The sequence below is a fragment of the Paroedura picta genome, chromosome 14 (genome assembly GCF_049243985.1).
Source record: "Paroedura picta isolate Pp20150507F chromosome 14, Ppicta_v3.0, whole genome shotgun sequence".
Classification (NCBI taxonomy): Eukaryota; Metazoa; Chordata; class Lepidosauria; order Squamata; family Gekkonidae; genus Paroedura; species Paroedura picta.
This window is the reverse complement of record NC_135382.1, coordinates 40,167,657-40,186,308: the sequence shown is the minus strand read 5'-3', so window position 1 is coordinate 40,186,308 and position 18,652 is coordinate 40,167,657. Positions and strand designations below refer to the sequence as shown.

At 52.2% G+C, this 18,652-nt stretch overlaps 2 protein-coding genes across 3 annotated transcripts in view; one reads left to right on the top strand and one right to left on the bottom strand.

Moving 5' to 3' along the window:
- Window positions 1–96: 96 nt before the first annotated feature.
- Window positions 97–2,736, bottom strand: TRAPPC2L (trafficking protein particle complex subunit 2L). The gene is made up of 5 exons (XM_077309629.1): window positions 2,590–2,736; window positions 1,642–1,814; window positions 845–932; window positions 681–760; window positions 97–272 (listed from the first exon to the last, which is right to left on the bottom strand). Exons 1-5 carry the CDS (start codon window positions 2,620–2,622, stop codon window positions 227–229), a joined length of 420 nt encoding a protein of 139 aa, XP_077165744.1. The 5' UTR covers window positions 2,623–2,736; the 3' UTR covers window positions 97–226.
- Window positions 2,737–2,887: 151 nt separating this feature from the next.
- The window catches only part of GALNS (galactosamine (N-acetyl)-6-sulfatase), a 37,599-nt gene continuing 21,834 nt past the window's right edge, over window positions 2,888–18,652 (top strand). The window contains exons 1-9 of one of the 2 annotated variants that reach the window (XM_077309623.1): window positions 2,888–3,206; window positions 5,611–5,734; window positions 7,115–7,189; window positions 9,404–9,506; window positions 12,082–12,225; window positions 12,968–13,034; window positions 13,136–13,263; window positions 14,872–15,011; window positions 15,645–15,748. In XM_077309623.1, the coding sequence (XP_077165738.1) occupies window positions 2,973–3,206; window positions 5,611–5,734; window positions 7,115–7,189; window positions 9,404–9,506; window positions 12,082–12,225; window positions 12,968–13,034; window positions 13,136–13,263; window positions 14,872–15,011; window positions 15,645–15,748 (1,119 nt within the window). In that variant the 5' untranslated portion in view covers window positions 2,888–2,972. Of the gene's footprint in view, window positions 3,207–5,610; window positions 5,735–7,114; window positions 7,190–9,403; window positions 9,507–12,081; window positions 12,226–12,967; window positions 13,035–13,135; window positions 13,264–14,871; window positions 15,012–15,644; window positions 15,749–18,652 lie in introns of those variants that run through there. The other variant, XM_077309624.1, reaches the window with a different exon arrangement.

The window sequence follows — 18,652 nt, the reverse complement described above, 5'->3', positions numbered from 1 at the left end:
TGACACTATAAGGATTCTATGGACTAATTTGAAGGGTGCTTACTGTGTCCAAAAGCTGTCCCAGTAGAACATCAATCTGGTCACTACTTTGCAATCTTTGTCTTTCAAGAAGTTTATTTTTCTCATAGCAAGAAACGAGGAAGCAAACGTCACACAAAACCACCAAACAATACTGTACAAGGACTGATCTTTCTGGGCAGAAGAGGTACGAGAAGGTGCTAGAGCTTCAACAAACCTGCACCATCATGGAGTTCACCATGTTGTCGAAGGCCCTTGAAAGAAGGATAGGCAGTGTTAAAGCAGCAGGAACTTAGATGAGGCAAGGAAAGAGGCACTTACATCCCAAGCAAAAAGAGGCATTTCTGCCATGGGCACACTGCAGCAATGTGATTTGATAGTATAGATGCTCAAGACAGTATGTGGCAAGATGGAGGCCATCAGTTGCGCCTTCCATCACTTTGGCTGGCATGTTTCTCTCTCATGTACATAGTACAGCCAAGACAGCTGGTGCTCTTTGCAGGGCCAAGGGTGTCCCATGGGATCAGCGGAAGTTTCAGTATGCTGCTGAATACCCTGAAATACATCTAGCCATCTGCCCTGGGCTCACCATCAAGTCTTTGCCAACTGCAAGGGACCAAGAAAGATTCATAGAGATAGGTGTCCCCCTCCCCCATGTTTACCTGGACTGGATTTGGTCCCCAGGGTTATAAAAGGGGTTGCAGATGACATCTGTGTAAGAATTGTGTAGCTTTCTGAACATCTAAAAGGGGAAACAGATTTGGGTTGTTACAATTACTCAGGGGCCTGATCTGACTGGTTTTGTGCTGCCCCCGCCCCCACTTACACTCCGGATTTCATTGTCTCGGAGAGCCGTGTTGGAAGAATCCACCACCATAACAAACTTCACTTTGGAGTTTGTCACATAGCCGTATCTGCTCAGCTGGTTAAGAAATATATCTGCTGCCAAATATTTTGTGTCCTTGCTTTCAATGAAATGGAGGGGGCTGGCTTTTGCATTCAACGGGGACAAATTTAACCAAAATACTTAAGAGGTCTGCTAATTTTAATTCCAGGGCTTCAGTGGCACTAAATCCCAAGCACTTGAACTAGCTGGCAGCTACAAAGCCCCTGAAACCATTGGGTGCTGGCAGGACACCTCAGTCCTAAGCTAAATGCAATCGGGAACAGAATTTCTGAAAGGTGCAAGGCTGCAGCAAAGCTCTCAGAATTTTGTCTTGCTGCCATAAAGCAAATGATCATATTGTCCGGCCGATCATTGTGTCTGTCAAAGGGAGCTTGGACTCTTGGAGACTCATTCTCTGAACTCTTTATGAGTTTCTAAGCGGCTCCTGGACTCAAATCTACCTGTTCTCCTGCAGACCAATAGGGCTTCCCTCTGAAATAAACCATTAAACTGAGTACTAACTCCTTCTAATGGTGGATTTGAGTCCAGTAGTATCACAGAGACCAACAAGATGTTTCGAGTAAAAGCTTTCAAGAGTTAATGCCCCTGCATTGTTGGTTTCTAATGTGCGACTGGCCAACATAGCTTTTCTACTGAAGCTACTGAAAGTCACATTCTGATGGAACTATATATACAAAGGATCTTCCTGCCCACACGGGATCAGATCTACAGGATACACTTTGTAGTCTTCCGTTGGGTACAGCAACCCCAGGTAAAGCTCCCTCTGGTCCACAAGAGCCTTCCCCATTGCAGATATCTTCTCATCCACGACATCAAGGGAGGTGTGCACTGTGTAGTGGAACTTGAGTTCATTCTCCGTTGGGGTGCTCTTAATGTACAGAGGGTAATTCTAGAGAGAAAAATGAAAAGGCACTGAACTGCAAAGGGAGCTGGAGGCTGATCCAGTTCTCTCCCCCCTCCACCAGCCCATAACAACAGGATGCCTCTGAGGCAGGTTCTAAGTAACAATATCTCAGATAAGCCTTAATACAGAATCTCCCATCTGTTCAAGCTGCTAACAGCAGGGCAGGATTTTATACTCTCCATGGTGAAAATCTGAGCTGGGGAAATATTCTAAATCCTACAGTGTTGGCTCCTCACCCCATTCTAAAAGGTTGGCTGAGTTGAACGTTCAGAATACCACCTTCTTCCAACTCTCATGAAAAACTCAAAGGGCTTCACCCAATTAAAACCAAAAAAACCAAAATCCAATCTGGGTTCAAACCCTGAATTCCTTGCTGTGGTCCCCCCTTTTCCTTAGGGTTGGAAAGGGCAGGGTGACACCCCCCTAGCCCTCCTATCTAATCTGGTCCCAGGGTCACTCCTGTCTTATCCGGCCCCTCTGTTTTGGCTTGCATTCCTCCGGGGGAGGACAGGGGAGAAGCCACCTGTCGCGGGAACTCTGTCCTGCGGCTGGAGCCCTCGAGCACAGCCCGCCCCCGGCACTGCTGATGCCCAAATGGGGCCGGAGGGAGGAGACCACGGGCTGGCCGCCTCCCCTGCGCGCCAAGCAGCGGCTCCGGCCTCGACCCGGCTGGCCCGGGAAGCCTTGTGGGCTCAGCCCACGGAGCGGGACGGAGCCGCCATGTCCCGGCGCAGTCTAGCGGAGACCCCGCCGCCCTCACCTCCTTGGCGATCACAGCGATGCAGACCGCCATCTTGGCTCCTGGCGGGCCGGCTTCCTTATCACGCTCGCGCAGCCGCCGTCGCCGCTGGCAAGGCCACGTGATCCAACGGCACGCCCCGCCTCACGTGACGCGGAACCACTTTGCGGGCGCCCTCGAGTCCTTTATGCGCCCCTAGAGAGAGCGGAGAAAAGCGGGCCGTGTTCAAAACACTTCCGGTTCCCGTTCAGACGCCGTCGTGTGCGGGGCCGCGGAAGGGGTAACGGGGAAACGGCTACGTTGTCTTTAGCCCCGTTTTTGCTTCCCTTCTTCGCGTCCCCGTTTCCAGATGGCTAATTCGTATTCCGCCCGGCCTCTTCACACGGACTGCCCCGCACGCTCGAATGCGAGCCGGACGTTTGCGCTGCCAAAGCTCTGCGGGGCCCTTGGCCGCTCCCTCGCCCGCTGCCCCTTCGGCCGCCCGGTGGTCCCGCGCCTGGCCTGGCACGGTTGCCATGGCGACGAGGCGGGGGCCGCTGCTGCTGGCTCTGTGTGGCCTGGTCGGGGAGCTGAGCCTGGCGGGGGCCGCCAATGCCACTGGGAGACCCCCCAACCTGGTCGTGCTGCTGATGGACGACGTGAGCCCCGAGGGGGGCCGGGCGGGAGGGAGGGAGAGAGGCGCGGGGCGGGAGCGGGCAGCCGGAGGTAGACTGCCTCTAGACGTGGAGGCTCCGCGCGGCCGTCCTGGCCAGGGCATGTTGCCACTGGGTTCAGAGGTTTACTGCCTCTGGACATGGAGGTTCCATCAGGATCATCATCACTAAATATAAAGTTGCCTGCAGCCAGCTCATGCCCATTGCTCTGGGAGAACAGCACTATCGGGGCTGTGATGAGCCCAAGGTCACCCAGCTGGCTCCACGTGGAGGAGGAACGGGGAATCAAACCCAACTCAACTCGTTGGATTAGAAGCCGCTGCTCTTGACCACGACACCAAGCTGGCTCTCCTTTAATGCTAGATCAGGCTCTTTACAGATAGCCCCGTGGAGGCTCAGATGCTCTTATTGTGCTGCCAAAGATTTCAGAGCAGAATACTTCAGCTTGGAAAACCAGCTTGGGATTCATGGGAGGCGGCTTAGTGGCAAGGACGTGGCAGGGCAGGAAGCCCCTGATTTGCCCAAGTCTCCCTTCACCCAAGAAGAGCTGAGGTGGCCCTTAGGAGGCTGGACCCTCTTGCTGGTTTTCTTCCTGATATGTCACATCTGCAAAGGCCCCGTCCCTCTCCAGCATTCTGCATGCTGGCTCCTGGCCCTTCTTAATGCTTCCAGCTTAATACTTGCGGTCATTTAAAGGCTCTCATATCAGAGTTCTTAGTACAACCCAAAGGACTGGGTGGCTTGGTTCTGTTTGGTAGAATTTACCTATTATAATTTGTATCTAATTATTTAATATATATACAGCACTAATTAATGTAAAGGCCACCTCTCCACGGCGCTAGCCTCAGTCACAGCACGAGTCAGTCCCCTGTCCAGCCCCCCCTCCTCCTCGCTCCAGAGGCCTTCTTTGTAAATCTCAGCAAGATGCGGATAAAAGCCCGTGCTGAATCACAGAACTGAAACACCCGCAAAATATTCACTCAGTGAACATCATGTAAACAAAGACTGTGTCGCAGCCCCCTCCCTGTGCCCCTGTCCATTATGGGGAGAGTAGCACAGACCTACCTCCCAAGGCTGTTGCAAGGGTTACAGCAAGGGGCAGGTCTTTGTCACACATTCTGAATATGCCTAAACTGCCTTGTAGCTGCTGAGCAGTCTTCTTCTCTCCAGCTCCAGGAAACGTCCTCCTGGCCCTCTCCCCTACCTTGGCCCTCCCTTCTGTCTATTCTTGTTGGAGGGCGGGAGGGAGCTCTCTGGTGGTGGTCCTTTTGTTCTGGGGTAAGATTTAGTCATGTAAAATTTGCTGCCTGTGTCCGGATCTGACCAAGGCCTGGGTCTATTCACGGGTACTTGCTGCAATTGTGATTCATCTGCCGTTGTAGGCAAATTATTCCATTGCTCAGCTGACCCAAACTGTTAGAAAAATTATTCCTAATGTGTCTCTTGGATTTCCTGTTTTTTAGTTCCAGGCCATTACTTCCTGCACCCCCCATTTTTAGTGGCCTGAAATTGTTGGTGTAATTTTTTTAAAAAGAGCTCCCGTTGATATAAGTGTTTCCTATGCCACAAAAAGGCTTGCTCTCTTTTTCCCTCGTGGCGTCTTATTATGTTCGGTCCAGAGGTGTCAGGGAAAGTTGCGGTGGAGTCGGGGTCCAGAATGGTTTAGCGGCAGGGGCCGGTTCTCAAACAGTGGTCCGTTCCCTTGCCTTTGCCCCGTGGATTCAAGCAGGGCATAATTTGCCTTTGGAATTAATTTGCCTGGGATGGAGCAAAGGCTACTGCATAAGTTGCTTTCAGAAAGGATTAGAAAAATTTGCCCCGTCCGCTCGACGTGGAAAATCCGTGCTCGAAAGCAGAGTGTCTTCTAATCTACAGAGGCTGGGGACAAGCGGTGGGAACATTGGCCATCTCCGCCTGGATCGTCTCCTCCAAGGGCCTTATGGGAGAGGCTGGGCTGGGTGACTGGGCCCAACTTGACAAGGAATGGCTGTTTGTAACTGGCCTGTCTCCTGCTGACCTGCCCTTTTGTGCAGGTCAGCAGGAGACGGGGTGTTTCTGACTTGCGGCCGGTACCGAAGCTGTCTTGCCGGGAATGACTGACTTGTGCTTTTGCAAGCTTCTTCCCCTTCTGGAATTCCTCCCCCTTAAACTATATTGTCTTCCTGCCAGTGGAGCTTACAGCCATTGCTCCTCTCTGAAGCCTAGAGCTGTAGACGTCATTGGGGGGGGGGGTGTGCTCAGCTTGTTCTTTGAGGAGACCCACAGCCAAGGTTTCATGTTGCCAAATGAGAACAATGTCTGTCTATTCTCCAGGCTGCACTGTATGTTGGTTATACTACAAGATGATGAATGACCTTTTATTTCTCACGTTTCTGGATTCTTTCTGCAGATGGGATGGGGTGACTTGGGGGTGTTTGGGCATCCTTCCAAAGAGACCCCAAATTTAGACCGGATGGCTTCCGAAGGAATGCTTTTCCCAAACTTCTACGCTGCCAACCCTCTCTGTTCTCCATGTGAGTAAAGCCTTACACCCATAAGAAGAGCTGTGCATGTTTGAAACCTGTCATGGGGTGTCCGTGGGGGAAATCACTGCCTTTGTTGTTCAGCACCCAGGATATGAAATGTTTTGCACATGAGACGTGCCCCCGAAAGCAGTAGACGCTCTCTACCCGAGTACCAGAGAAACGTGTTTCCTGAGATCCTGGCTGAAACGTGGCGTAGCTCCCAGAGGGCACCTTGGGAGAGGCTGGCTTGTCTCCACATTGTGGCAGCCAGCAGTTCCTTCCCAGTGGTTCTCCAGCCACGTGGACGATCCACTCCACTAGACCAGTTGGGGAGCAGACAGAGCAGAACCCCCACAGCAGAACTGCTCTGGTCGAACCAAACTGGCCAGAAGTGCTCTAAGGCAGGGGTAGCCAACCTGTGATCCTCCAGATGTTCATGGACTACAATTTCCATGAGCCCCTGCCAGCAAATGCACAGGTTGACCACAGGTTGACTACCCCTGCTCTTTTGTTGTTGTTGTTGTTATGTGCGAAGTCGTGTCCGACCCATCGCGACCCCATGGACAATGATCCTCCAGGCCTTCCTGTCCTCTACCATTCCCTGGAGTCCTTTTAAGTTTGCACCTACTGCTTCAGTGACTCCATCCATCCACCTCATTCTCTGTCGTCCCCTTCTTCTTTTGCCCTCGATTACTCCCAGCATTAGGCTCTTCTCCAGGGAGTCCTTCCTTCTCATGAGGTGGCCAAAGTATTTGAGTTTCATCTTCAGGATCTGGCCTTCTAAAGAGCAGTCAGGGCTGATCTCCTCTAGGACTGACCGGTTTGTTCGCCTTGCAGTCCAAGGGACTCGCAAGAGTCTTCTCCAGCACCAGAGTTCAAAAGCCTCAATTCTTTGACGCTCGGCCTTCCTTATGGTCCAACTTTCGCAGCCATACATTGCAACTGGGAATACCATAGCCTTGACTAAACGCACTTTTGTTGGTAGGGTGATGTCTCTGCTTTTTAGGATGCTGTCTAGATTTGCCATAGCTTTCCTCCCTAGGAGCAAGCGTCTTTTAATTTCTTTGCTGCAGTCCCCATCTGCAGTGATCTTGGAGCCGAGGAAAATAAAATCTGTCACTATCTCCATTTCTTCCCCATCTATTTGCCAGGAATTGAGAGGGCCGGCTGCCATGATCTTTGTTTTCTTGATGTTGAGTTTCAAGCCAACTTTTGCACTCTCCTCCTTCACCCGCACCAACAGGCTCTTTAGTTCCTCTTCACTTTCTGCCATTAGAGTGGTATCATCTGCATATCTGAGGTTGTTGATATTTCTCCCTGCTCTAAGCAAAGCAAAGCAACTGTATGATCTGTAGGTGCACTTTCACGTGTTTCCTTTTCCTTCTGCAGCCAGGGCAGCGCTATTAACTGGTCGCCTCCCTATCCGGAATGGCTTCTACACCACCAATGCCCATGCCAGGAATGGTACGTGCTTCTTTCCCTACAAAGCAAGCTGGTTCCCGTGCTGGCTGGGTTCTTGATCCAAGCGCTCCATTTAAGCACAGGGTTCTGAAAGGGAGAGGCCATGGCTCAGTGGGAGGGCTGCTGGGCATGTAGAAGGTCCCAGGTTCAGTCCCCGGCATCTCCAGCGAAAAGGATCAGGCGGTAGGTGATGGGCAAGACTACTGCCCGAGACCCTGCAGAGTGCCTCCGGGTCTGAGCCGATAATAGTGATGGCGAAGGACCAAATGCCTCATTCCAGATAAGGCAGCTCTGCGTCTTCCAGGCTCCAGTTCCGAGTGTGATTACTCAGAAGCGAAAGCCGCTTCCCAGGGAAGGCTTCAGCGCGGCGGTTGTGCAAACAGATTGGCCGGGAGCGCTGGCCCTGCTTGCGGGGACAAGTGTGAGGCTTCTAACTTCCCACACGTGCAAAAAGAGAATCTCTCCAAATGTTCATGCTACGGTATATGTACCAGTGCGCGAGTTGTTAATTTGCTTTCGCGCCTTCTGATAAACGTAGTTGTTTTCTTGGCTGGGTTAATTAGCATTCAGCAAAGGCGGGGGGGGAGGGGGAGTTGCATGTTAATAATGTAGGTTCACAATCTGTTTGAAATCCAGTCTTTGCTAAATATGTTCTTTCTGCTGAGCCGGGCAAGGGCACCTGGGGGGCACCACCGAGCTGTCCACAAAGAGCTTCGTTCCAGCTCTCCTGTGGGGAGGTGCCAGCTTGAGCTGATTGGAGCCGATCTGGTTGGTGTTAAGTGTCGTTTGTTCCAAAATGGCAGATGCTGGAGGAGACCATATGTTTTAGAGCATGCATTTGCAGCTACGGATTGGTGCACGCTACGGATTGGCATGCGTGGGCGTTCATCTCTTAGCTGATGGAGGAGGGTTGCTTGTACATTAGAGGCACAAGTTAACTATGGAGGAAAGCATCTAGAAACTTAGAGCAACTAGTAGCCTCTGACCAAACCTCCTCCCCCCCCCATCCCAGGATTTGCTCTGCTTGTGACCCATTGAGCTGCAAGCCTACATCAGATTCACATGACAGGAAGAGGGGTAGCTAAAGCCACAGCATCCCTGGAGTCAGGGGGACTGTGGGCCACACAGTGCATCTCTTTGCATGACGTCACGGAGGAATCTTCACCAGTCAGTGACTTGAACCTGTCGTCCTATTCCTCAGCACACATGCTGGAATTATAGTGCCTTTGCTCTCTGTGCATGCTCACTGGCAGCAGTTTCTTCACCTAGGGGACAGGGCTCTGAGATCTACCTGAGTATTCCAGGTCACGATTTGAAGACTGCTGATTTATATAAATCTGTGCTTGAAGTATGAAAAGGCTGGTTGTGTCGTCAGCTTGAAGGAACTGACAATAACTCGGTAGAAAAGGTTCTAATTTGCAAAAGCTTTTCTGAGAGAGCCACTGCCCAAGGGCCAGGCCACCTTCATCCTGCTCTGTCCTGATGAGCGGCGGTCCCTGAGGTCCTGACCCCACCTCTCAAGTCCTGTCCCTGAGGAAGGGTTGGGATTGAGTATGGGATTCTGTGCATGCCGGGGATGGACATCTCCAAGGCTGCTGGCAGAAGCATTTCCCAGCCTTGCTCCTTGCAGTCTTGGTGCTTGAAAAGAACATCTTAGCTGCTTGGCTACAGGGCCTCTCTGGGCTGCATGAAGTGGAAATGGGATTGCATAATTTCCACCTGGGGGCAACAGGCCGAGCAAACAGGTGGTGCATTAAAGCCTCGGAGATATCCCTCCTTTTATTCTGCTGCTTCAGAAGGAAGTAGGGCAATCTCTAACTGGAGGATCCTCTTGACGGTACCCCCAATATTTCTGGCTGATTTGCCCCCGCAAACATCTGACTTACTCCACCCCCCATTCAAGTGACAGTATTTTGATTAAGCCTCTATAAATCAATTGGCTGACTGGTGGCTTGTTTAAGGCCTTGGGAATCAAAGAGGCCTGTTTGCTAACTGGAGAAAGCTTTATGTGTGAACGGAACGGGCGCTCCCGAGAGGTCTCCATGCAGCGTATTCTTGAGCTTGGTGGGGCAGCCTGTCCTGCCGCTCCATCCCCTCTTAGTCTGTGTTCCCAAGCGTCTCATTAACGGGGTGTGCAGCCCAGTTAATCTCTGCTGCTGAGTGCATCTCTCTCCAGTCCCCTAACCTGACTGACAAAGTGTTCTTGTCTTCATGCAGCCTACACACCCCAGGAAATAGTCGGGGGCATCCCAGATTCTGAACTGCTCCTTCCAGAGCTGCTGAAGAAAGCAGGCTACGCCAATAAGATTGTGGGCAAATGGTAAAGTGCTTTTCTGGCTGCCTCCTTTGTGTGTGGCTCCCTTGATATCTAGAGGAATCCCAGCCTGAGCCGGTTGGCTCCGCCTGTGATTCCTGTCTTCGGAGCACCGACAGGGCATCTCCCCAGCCACCTGCTGGGATTAATTTCAGAGCTGAGTCCTGTCATAGAGGGGGAGAGAGGGGAGAGAGAGAGAGAGAGCTATCTTAGATGCAGCATGTTGCACTTATTTTCATAATCACAAATTATAAAGCTGTAGTGCCAGTGCACATCATGGCCATCTTAAAATCTTTTATCGTTGGCCCTGCTGAGTGCTGATCACTGCAGGTCCGGCGCTTGTCTCCCAAACTGTACACCTCTCCTGTTTGGTTCTGCTTGGCTAGCAGGGCTCTTTCTGTGAGTTTGGGGTTTCGTTCCCTCCCCAATGGCAAACGGATGGATGCCGAGTTGCTCTGAAGAGCCAGAGCATAATGTAGGTGAGCGGAGAGCAAATGGAGAGCTCGTGAGCAAATATTGACCCACAATCTGCCCGTGCCATCTCCTACAAGCTCCTTGAAAAGAGCTAAGAGTCGGATCATTGAAATTGATGGCAGCCCTCCACGGTGCTGGCGCAGGTGTTAACAAAGGAAATTGCTAGGCCTCTGAAAGCTGTTCTTCTATATAAATCATGGCTGTTAAGAATAGGCTCGTGGCAGCTGCAAAAGGAAAGGTGATGCGAAGAGGAAGGTGGAAAGGGCAGGTGCAGAGATGCCCGCCTCTCTTTCCACTGATCTCCTGTCTGTTGCCTGTGGTGAACGGCTTGGATTTGTTGCTGGGAGGGAAATTGCAGTCATTTAGAACCGGTCCTGAGCAGGGTGGGAGTCGTTCCACTGGATTTCCCCCATCCTCTGCCCCGGACGCTGCACATCCCTCCTGAGTTTCCTTGACGCTCAGCTACGAAGACCTTCTGAGCCTAATGAGTGCCTGGGAATAACTAGTGATTTGGGAATTGCTGAATCTAATGTCATCATTTAAATTGAGCCATCCCTCGGCTGCATCACCAGCTGGATCTGTCTAGTGGTAAAAAGGGGACAGCCTGGCATAAAGGGGATGCTGAGCGCAGAGGATCCACGGGCACCTGGGCCTTCTCGGGGCAGGGCAGAATCAAAGTGCCGGGGAGGGCCGAGGGGAGCTCCTGCTGGACTTTGGCCAGCCAGACGAGGGCTCAGACCCCCACGCAGCCACGAGGCTCACAGAGTGACCTGGAGGCAAGGACTCTTCCTCTGCTTCACAGGGTTCTTCAGAGATCAAACTGTGTGAGTTCTCAGAGAAAGGGTGGGATAAAACTGGAGTAGGTAAATAAGGCCAGGTTCCAGAGTGCTGCAGCCAAATTGAGCCCAGAGAGGTTCAAGTCCAACAAGAGATGAGCTTTCAAGAGTGAAAGCTCTCTGTTGTCATCACTCCCTGGAGCTTTGCCTCTGGGAAGCTTATCCTTTGTTGGCCTCTCAGTGCCTCCCACCCGGCTTCTGGGCTTGAATCTGGCAGCTCTACTGCAGACCCCCCCCCCGGCTCCCCCCTGCCAGTAAAACGAAGGTGGAGCCTTGTGGCACCCCGGCTCCTGGTCCCTGAATGTGGCTCTTGGTGTGTCAGCCTTCCAGGTGCCACAAGGCTCCCTTCCGTCTCAGGAACAGCAGGGAGAAGGTTGGCGGTTGTGCTTGACGGGGTTTGCACACAGACTAGCAAGCGTTGGCTCACGACCCAGCTGTTTGCCATCAGAAGCCCGGGCCGAGGGCGGAAGCGAGCTCACCCAGCGCAGTGAATTATTTATTGCCGCCAATCCAGCCAGCAGACTCCCCTCCGACAAACCCCGATCCACATCCACGGGCTGCAGGCAAGGGGTTGCAGCTGAGTGCTAATGAATGTAAATTCGTACACCTGGGGAAAGGGAAGCAGCAGTACAGATACAGATTGGTTCCAGGGAGTAATCTGGCAAGCAGCGAGCCCTGAACAACCTCGAGCCCTGAACAACCTCCACGGCAAAGCAGAAAGCTAATTAAGCTGGCGCTTGGAGCACAGGAGTTCCTGATTGGCTAGACCCCTGGCCCGGCGCATCAGTCTGTTTCTAGGGCCAGATGCTGCCCCCATGGGGTGGGGGGAGCCAAGGGTGTCCAGCTCGGCTATCTCTGGTCACAGCTGGGCATTCACTGAAACATTTTCAGGGGCTGCATGCATTCTTTTGTGCAGAGCCAGTCCACATTTTGCACACCCCCAGTTGGATTCCATAACATGGGAACTGTGTAATTCTGGAAGTCTCACGGGGCATTATGTTCCCCTGATGCTTTGAGTGGTGTCTTATTCTCAGATGTGGGGTGCTGTTGTCTGAGGGAAAGCGGGCAGGGACCTTTGTGCAGTGGGGAAGGTTACAAAGGGCAGGTCCAAGGAGGAGTTTGAGGGCGGCATCCAAATCTTTGGCTGCAGTAGTTCATGCTGGGTGGTTTCCTCCATGACCTCCTCTTTGCCATCTTTCCTTGCAGGGCCAGTGAGGTGATCGATCCTCTCGGATGGCTGCCAGATTGATTCCTGTTTTTTCTTCTTCTAGGCATCTTGGCCACCGGCCCGAGTTCCATCCCCTGAAGCACGGATTCGATGAGTGGCTTGGATCCCCCAACTGTCACTTTGGGCCTTACGACAATACAGCCACTCCAAATATCCCCGTGTACAGGGACTGGGAGATGATTGGCAGGTAGCTGCTTTTCGGTGGTCTCGCAGCCGTCTCGGCCTAGCTTCCTTCCTGACTTTGCGCTGCAAGGGAAGGGCCTCTGACCCCCTCCTGCGGCCCTTTCTCCAGTGGAGCGTGAAATGCTTGGTTTTGCTTTCAGTTCCAGTAAAGGGCCAGGAAGCTTCGGCTTCCGGATCCAGGGACACTGCCGCCGTTTCTCCAGAAACTCCCACCACCCATCAGCAATTGCTGAGACGTACCAGGTGAACCGATGCAGACACCACCTGAAGCGAGCACCAAAGGGCCTTGCAGCCCCCTCGAAAGTACTGTGTGCAGGACATGAAGCAAAAAACTCCATTACCAATGCCAAGTTTGCAAAGCAAATCATTTGGGGAAAGGCCCTGAAGCTTCAGGGTGACTAAGGGCCAGTCAGGTGCCCTTTGGCTTGCCTACCTCACAGGGTGGCTGGGAGGGTATAATGGAGACGAGAGTCCCTTGGGCGAAGGATGGCATAAGGGTGTCATAATCATCGTGCATGTTCTGGGCGCATTTGATAGAAAGAAACCCTGTATGTTTACATGCCTGAAGCTTGGTATAGGAAAAAGGAACCTGGATGATATTTATAGCCACAACTGTTGTCTCTGTTTTCATTCCACTTTCTGCTGCTTTCCCAGGGAGCTAAGTTTTCATTCACTAGTGTGAAAATCATTGCCCAATACCGAAAACTTGTTGAAGATTTTTTTTCCTTGTTGTATTTGTCTTTTAGGTATTACGAAGACTTCAAAATTCATCGTAAGACAGGGGAAGCGAACCTGACTCAAATCTATTTGCAGGTAGTATTTATGCTGTGAAAATCCCCTGGCCCTTTCTGCAGCTTCTTGCATCTACAGGGCCTGAGTGGCCACCTCTGAGTCGGTTCTCCTGTCACTTCCAGGAAGCCCTGGATTTCATTAGCGCACAGCATGCCAGCCAGCAGCCGTTCTTTCTGTACTGGGCCATCGATGCCACTCACGCGCCTGTGTACGCCTCCAGGGAATTCTTGGGCACCAGCCAACGAGGACTGTGAGTCTCTTTTTGAGTTGAAGATCCCTCCTGTAGCGCCACGGGGAAAACAGCACTGATGCTTGGCCTCAAATAATACAGGTCCCCCTACTTAAAACGCGTGTGTGAGAGAGAGAGAGATCGGCATGAAGAGGACTTGACTTGCTTAGGCGGAACATGCCCCTTGCCCTCAGATCTAGTCGCAGGAATTGCTGGAGTCTTAGGGTTGCCAGCAGGCCTGGAGAAAATACTGTGTCCCATCAGTAGAGCCTCAGTGGGTGCAGGGGGGGGGCAGGAGAAGCTTCTTGTGGCCTGGGGGGTGGCTCACATCACCTGATCAATAAGCGCCCATCAAACCTCTGCTGAAGGGAAGGACATTTTTCTCCAGGCCTGTTGGCAACCCTGTTCTTTGGAACAAATTGCTCTGGTTACCTGAGCAGCAGCAAGAGAAGGAACTTTTGAGGCTGGGGGCAGAGCTCAGAAGGGTAGGTTTGGGGACAGAGGGCCGTACAAGGAGCCAGGGCCGAGCCCGTTTTTCAGCCTGAAGGTCGTGCCTGGGTCTCCGACAGTTCTGAAGGCTCCTGGCTCTTCCAGGAATGGGGAGGAGGGAGAGAAACTGGGCCAGAGAGAGAGAACCCTCCCCCAGTCCGCAAAGCTGGACTTTTTCCCTGGTCGGTTGGCAACCCTTCCTTTGCACCGATCCTGTCCCACACCAGGAGTTTGGGTGCTGCATTTATTTTAGTTTTGTCAGCAAATGTCTGAAATCATTACCAGCATAAGGCAGCATTTCAAAACACGAGAAGGTGATTTAAAGGCAAAAAACCCACCATGTTAACAGTTTTTAAAAGGAAAAAAAAGCTTGGCTTGTGCCCCAACAGAGGAATCGGATAATGTTCTTAATGGCCACCAATTGGAATCAGCCTGGTAGCCACAGAAATGCTTCCTGGCCGCCAGGTGGCCTGGCCATTCCTGTGGGGATTCTCCTGCTTCCCCCCTGCCTGGGCTGTGCAGGTCCAGAGATCTCCCGCCTCCTTCCAGGACGGTTTTGTCCTTTGCCCTTGAAACCACCGCCCTCCTGCGCCTGACCCTTTTGCTCTGATGAAGAGAGGGACAATCTTGGGTCAAGTGCCGATGACCCATCTGGAGTGCCATGAATAATGAAAGGCTGCTTCCCGAGGCAGAGGGCCCAGCTTAATTGGAGTCAGGCTTTTAAAAGGCCCCGAAAGAAGCAGGGAGGCGGGGAGGGCTGGCCATTTGACAAGCAAGAGGTGCGGCTTCCCGGGGTCAAGGTGCCTCCTCTGCGGAATGAGCTACTTTCACTGCCGGGGTTGTCACTTGTGGGAGCACAGCTGAAAAAGTATGTCTATGTTGGAGAGAGGCAGTGGCTCTATGGTAGGGCCTCTTCTTGGCATGGAGCAGGTCCCGGGTTCAATTCCTGGCATCTCCACGTGAGAGACCTTGGCTTGACACTCTGGGGAGCTCTTGGCAGTCTGAGTAAACAGGACTCCGCTTGCCTGACCGACCAGGGTCTGATTCAGTAGAGGACAGCTCCATGCTCATGCCTTGCAAGCGCCTCGGAGCACAAGGCCCTGTCCCCACACCTCTTAACATTCCTCTGCTTCCTCTCAGGTATGGGGATGCAGTGCGAGAGATTGACAGCAGTGTGGGGAGAATGCTGAGTCACCTTCAGCAGCTGGGCATCGGCGAGAACACCTTTGTCTTTTTCACCTCTGACAACGGAGCTGCGCTTATCTCTGCTCCTGCACAAGGTCAGTTTCAGGGGGGCTGCAGTGGGACCCTGGACCTGAAAAGGGCCGCTGGATTCAATTCTAGCTCAGCTAGCTCTGTCTTCCCTGCTGAGTTAGAGGCCACCCTTCATGCAACATTTAGTGATGGAAGGATTTGTACGGCTGGGGCCCCTCCCCACTCCCTCTAGCTCCATCATTTGGGGAGGGGGGGAAGGCAGGTCGACATTACCATATATGGTCATATCACAATAAATTTAGACAATATCAGGCCTCTGCTGGCTACAACCTGCTTTTAATAACAAAATTGATGCAACAGCATTGAATTGTGGTTCATATTATTTTAAGCTGGTTTTTATCTCATGTACTACTGTTCTATTGAACTGTCCCAAGGCAGGCCAATAAGAGGGACGGTGTATGTATGTATAAATAATAAGTAAATAAATAAAGGCAGGCAGATGGCTAGAGCTGGGGCAGAAATGGCCTGTGCAACCTGTAGAAGGGCTTTGGCAAACCTCAGGAAGTTAGCCCCTGTGTGTGGGACAGGCTCTCCTGAATGATTGTTTCTCCCCCTTCTTTATATTATTTTATTTATTTATTTATTTAGATTTATATACCGCCCTCCCCTAATCTCGTTGCTCTTTTCTCTTTCTCCAGGAGGCAGCAACGGGCCCTTCCTGTGTGGCAAAGAAACGACCTTTGAAGGTGGCATGCGGGAGCCGGCAATTGCCTGGTGGCCAGGACACGTCCCTGCTGGGCAGGTGAGCTGCTGAGACTCCCTGCCTTCCGGTCAGTCTACACAGCGGCCTTCATGAAGCAGATGAGCCAGCTGGAACGTTGCGCTGCAGTGTTTAGATCTTGTGCGTGTTTGGGGGAGATGGAGGGGCCCCTCTTTCCACTCATCCCTTCCTCACATTCTCAGCCCCCAAAGTCCAGTAAAGTATCCTGCCCCAGGGCTCCATTGTCCCTTGCCGAGTCAGCTGAAGAGGAAACACGTGCACGCGCATGTCAAAGAAATGCCAGAGTTCTTCTCTGTCCTTGCAGTGGGTCTCTTGGGGGAAGGGCTGGAAGTGATGGTAAGAGACCACAGACACGTGACACTGCCTTCTCCTAGCTCAGACCACGGCCCATGAGGGCCAGTCTTGTCTACTCAGACTGGCAGAGTCCCAGGCAGAGAAGGTCTTTCCCATCACCTCCTGCCTGGTCTTTTAAACAAGAAGTGCTGCTGGGAATTGAACCTGGGACCTTCTGCATGCTGAACAGGCGCTCTCCCACTGAGCCAACCCAGATCTCAAACCTAGCACAAATAAATGATTCTTTGGTTGTTCTTAAAAATGTTGCTGGACATTCCACTGCCCATCAAGGCCGCCTTGCTGGTCTGCCATCAGCAAGCCGTAGAGAAAGGACTTCCTCTTGGGAGAAGGGCTTTTCTGTGCAGTTCTGCCCGCTTCTCTCCCTGAACATCTCCCACCAATCATTGGGCAGGGGTCCCTCTTGGCCACCAACTTAAAAAGCAGTAGCAAAAAATGAAGACCTCCACAGATGGGGCTTTGCAGCCTACGTGTGGGTCATGACCCCTGGGCTGAAGTCTGCATTTCTAGTGATGTGCTGCGTGCTTGTCACTAATTGTCCACACGTCCGCACTGCAGCTTGCTTCTGGGGACCCTTAGGCTGCTGTCTGGAACTGAACCACATGAGCAAGACATTTTATGCGCATTATAAGTTCTCTTTGCCGGGCCAGGGCTGCTTCCCCTGCCTGCCTGCCAAAGAGAGTGATTCTGGGCTCGGAAATAATCAGCAGGTAGTGATCCTCAGGTGGTCATACCATTGTCCCAGCCTTTATCAACGGCAGAGGCAATGGAGTCTGCGGGAGGCAGGCTTCTTTTGTCAATAATGGGCGTTTTCTCTCCTTTGAGGACGTCTTCATTCCAGAGAGAAGGGGCTATTCATGAGCTGGATTCTTTATAAATCCTTTGTGCTCATGGACAAAGAAAACATTTAGTTTCTAATTTACATCTCCTTTCAGGGCTTATAATTAAATGGGGAAGGAGGCATGGTAGAAATGACACGTTGACTTAAAGGGAGGCTGCCAGCAAGGGATGGGCCCAGCATCTCAAGCAGAGGGGTGGTTTTTGTTTGGCGTCTCAAACAGTTGCAGAAGGAGACTCCTTTAGAAGTCTTTTGGTGTCTCTTAAGGCCCCCCCTCCCAGGGAATTCTTGGCAAGCGAGGGTGACGTGGCTGGCCTCTTGGTGACGCACAGAAGCAGTGCTGAATATGCCCTTGCCCATAATTGCCAGGGCCAATGAAAGATTTCAGGAAGCCACAAAGTCCTGGAAGGGCTCCTTAGATCGACCAAGCACTCTTCCTGTTCTGCCAACACCTCCGACATTGGATTTTGTGAGCGAGGCTGTGATCAGCTCTTGACAGCCAGCTCCTCTCAACAGGCGCTGGCCCACAGAAGGCTTGGCCAGATCAAAAATGGCTACGGTGCTGTGAGATTCCTGATCATTTTTTTAAAACCTAAAACTCATGACCTGTTATCTCCTGTGTGGGGTTGCGTTGGCAGCCCTCTTCCCACATGAACCTGGAACGGTGGATGTTGACCACTCTTTCCTCTTTGCTTCCTTGCTTCCAAGACTTCTGTATGCCGAAGCCCCTGAGGGCCCCTGAGGCAGGTGAGAGGGAAGGGGCCGCCCTGGGTTCCTGCCTTTGCCTTTGTAGCGCCTCCCCCTTGCTCTGCCTCTCTTTTAAGGGCCTCTTGCCAAGCTGCTGGGGTGTCCCCTCTCCACCTCCTGTCTTTGTGAAACGCTTTTAGAGGTTTTAGCTGCTTATCTTCCAAATTGCATCTCTTTGCCGTGAGTCTTTGCCTCGCTGTTGTCGCTTACAGCCGACGTGGCTGGCTGACCCTGGGAGCACAGCGGGGTTGGTGGCTGTTTAAGTGGCCTCTAATGAAGAGGATCACAGAGTTCCCCAGGTTAACTGTGTTCCTTTTCTCCCCCCACTGCACCCCCCCAGCTGGTGGCTTTTTCTGCTTCCCCTGAAACAAAAGGTTTGCTCTCCTTATCCATCCCCAGACCCTTTTCTGCCTGTTTTTTCCTCTCTCCCTTTTCCGTGGCTGTGGAGAATCCCAGCACACAGCAAGGCTTCCAGTTCCCTGCGGCCAGTGGACTGACGCTGGGCTCTGAGTCCCTCACCTTTGGCTGGTTTCAGGGGAAAGAGTGGCTTCCAAGCAGGGGCTTTGTCCAATGAGGCTGACAGAAAAGCACCCCCCCCCCCTTTTTGCACCTTTCCCGTCTAATCTAGTACAGGTGTTGATGTGCTGTATCCTCTGCACCAGAGAAAGTCCAACGTAGAGGTGATGTTTATGCAGACTGCCAATGTGGCTCTCTTTTTGGCTTTGCTTTTGCTTGTAGGCAGCATTTGGGATGCTCAGGCTGGTAAAGGGCAAAACAGGAATGGATGCCTGCCTCTGAGGCCACAGGGGAGTAGCTGCCTTGCCCTGGCTGGTAGCCATAGGATGCTCTGTGCCAGGGATATGACGTCACCTTGGAGGTGCTGGCCCTAAACCTTCTGACGTCAGGAGTGGAACATTTGCTTCTTCCCCAAAGGAAGGCTGAGGTTCTCAGAAGGCCCACATGTATGGAAGGATTGTGGAGTGTACTCC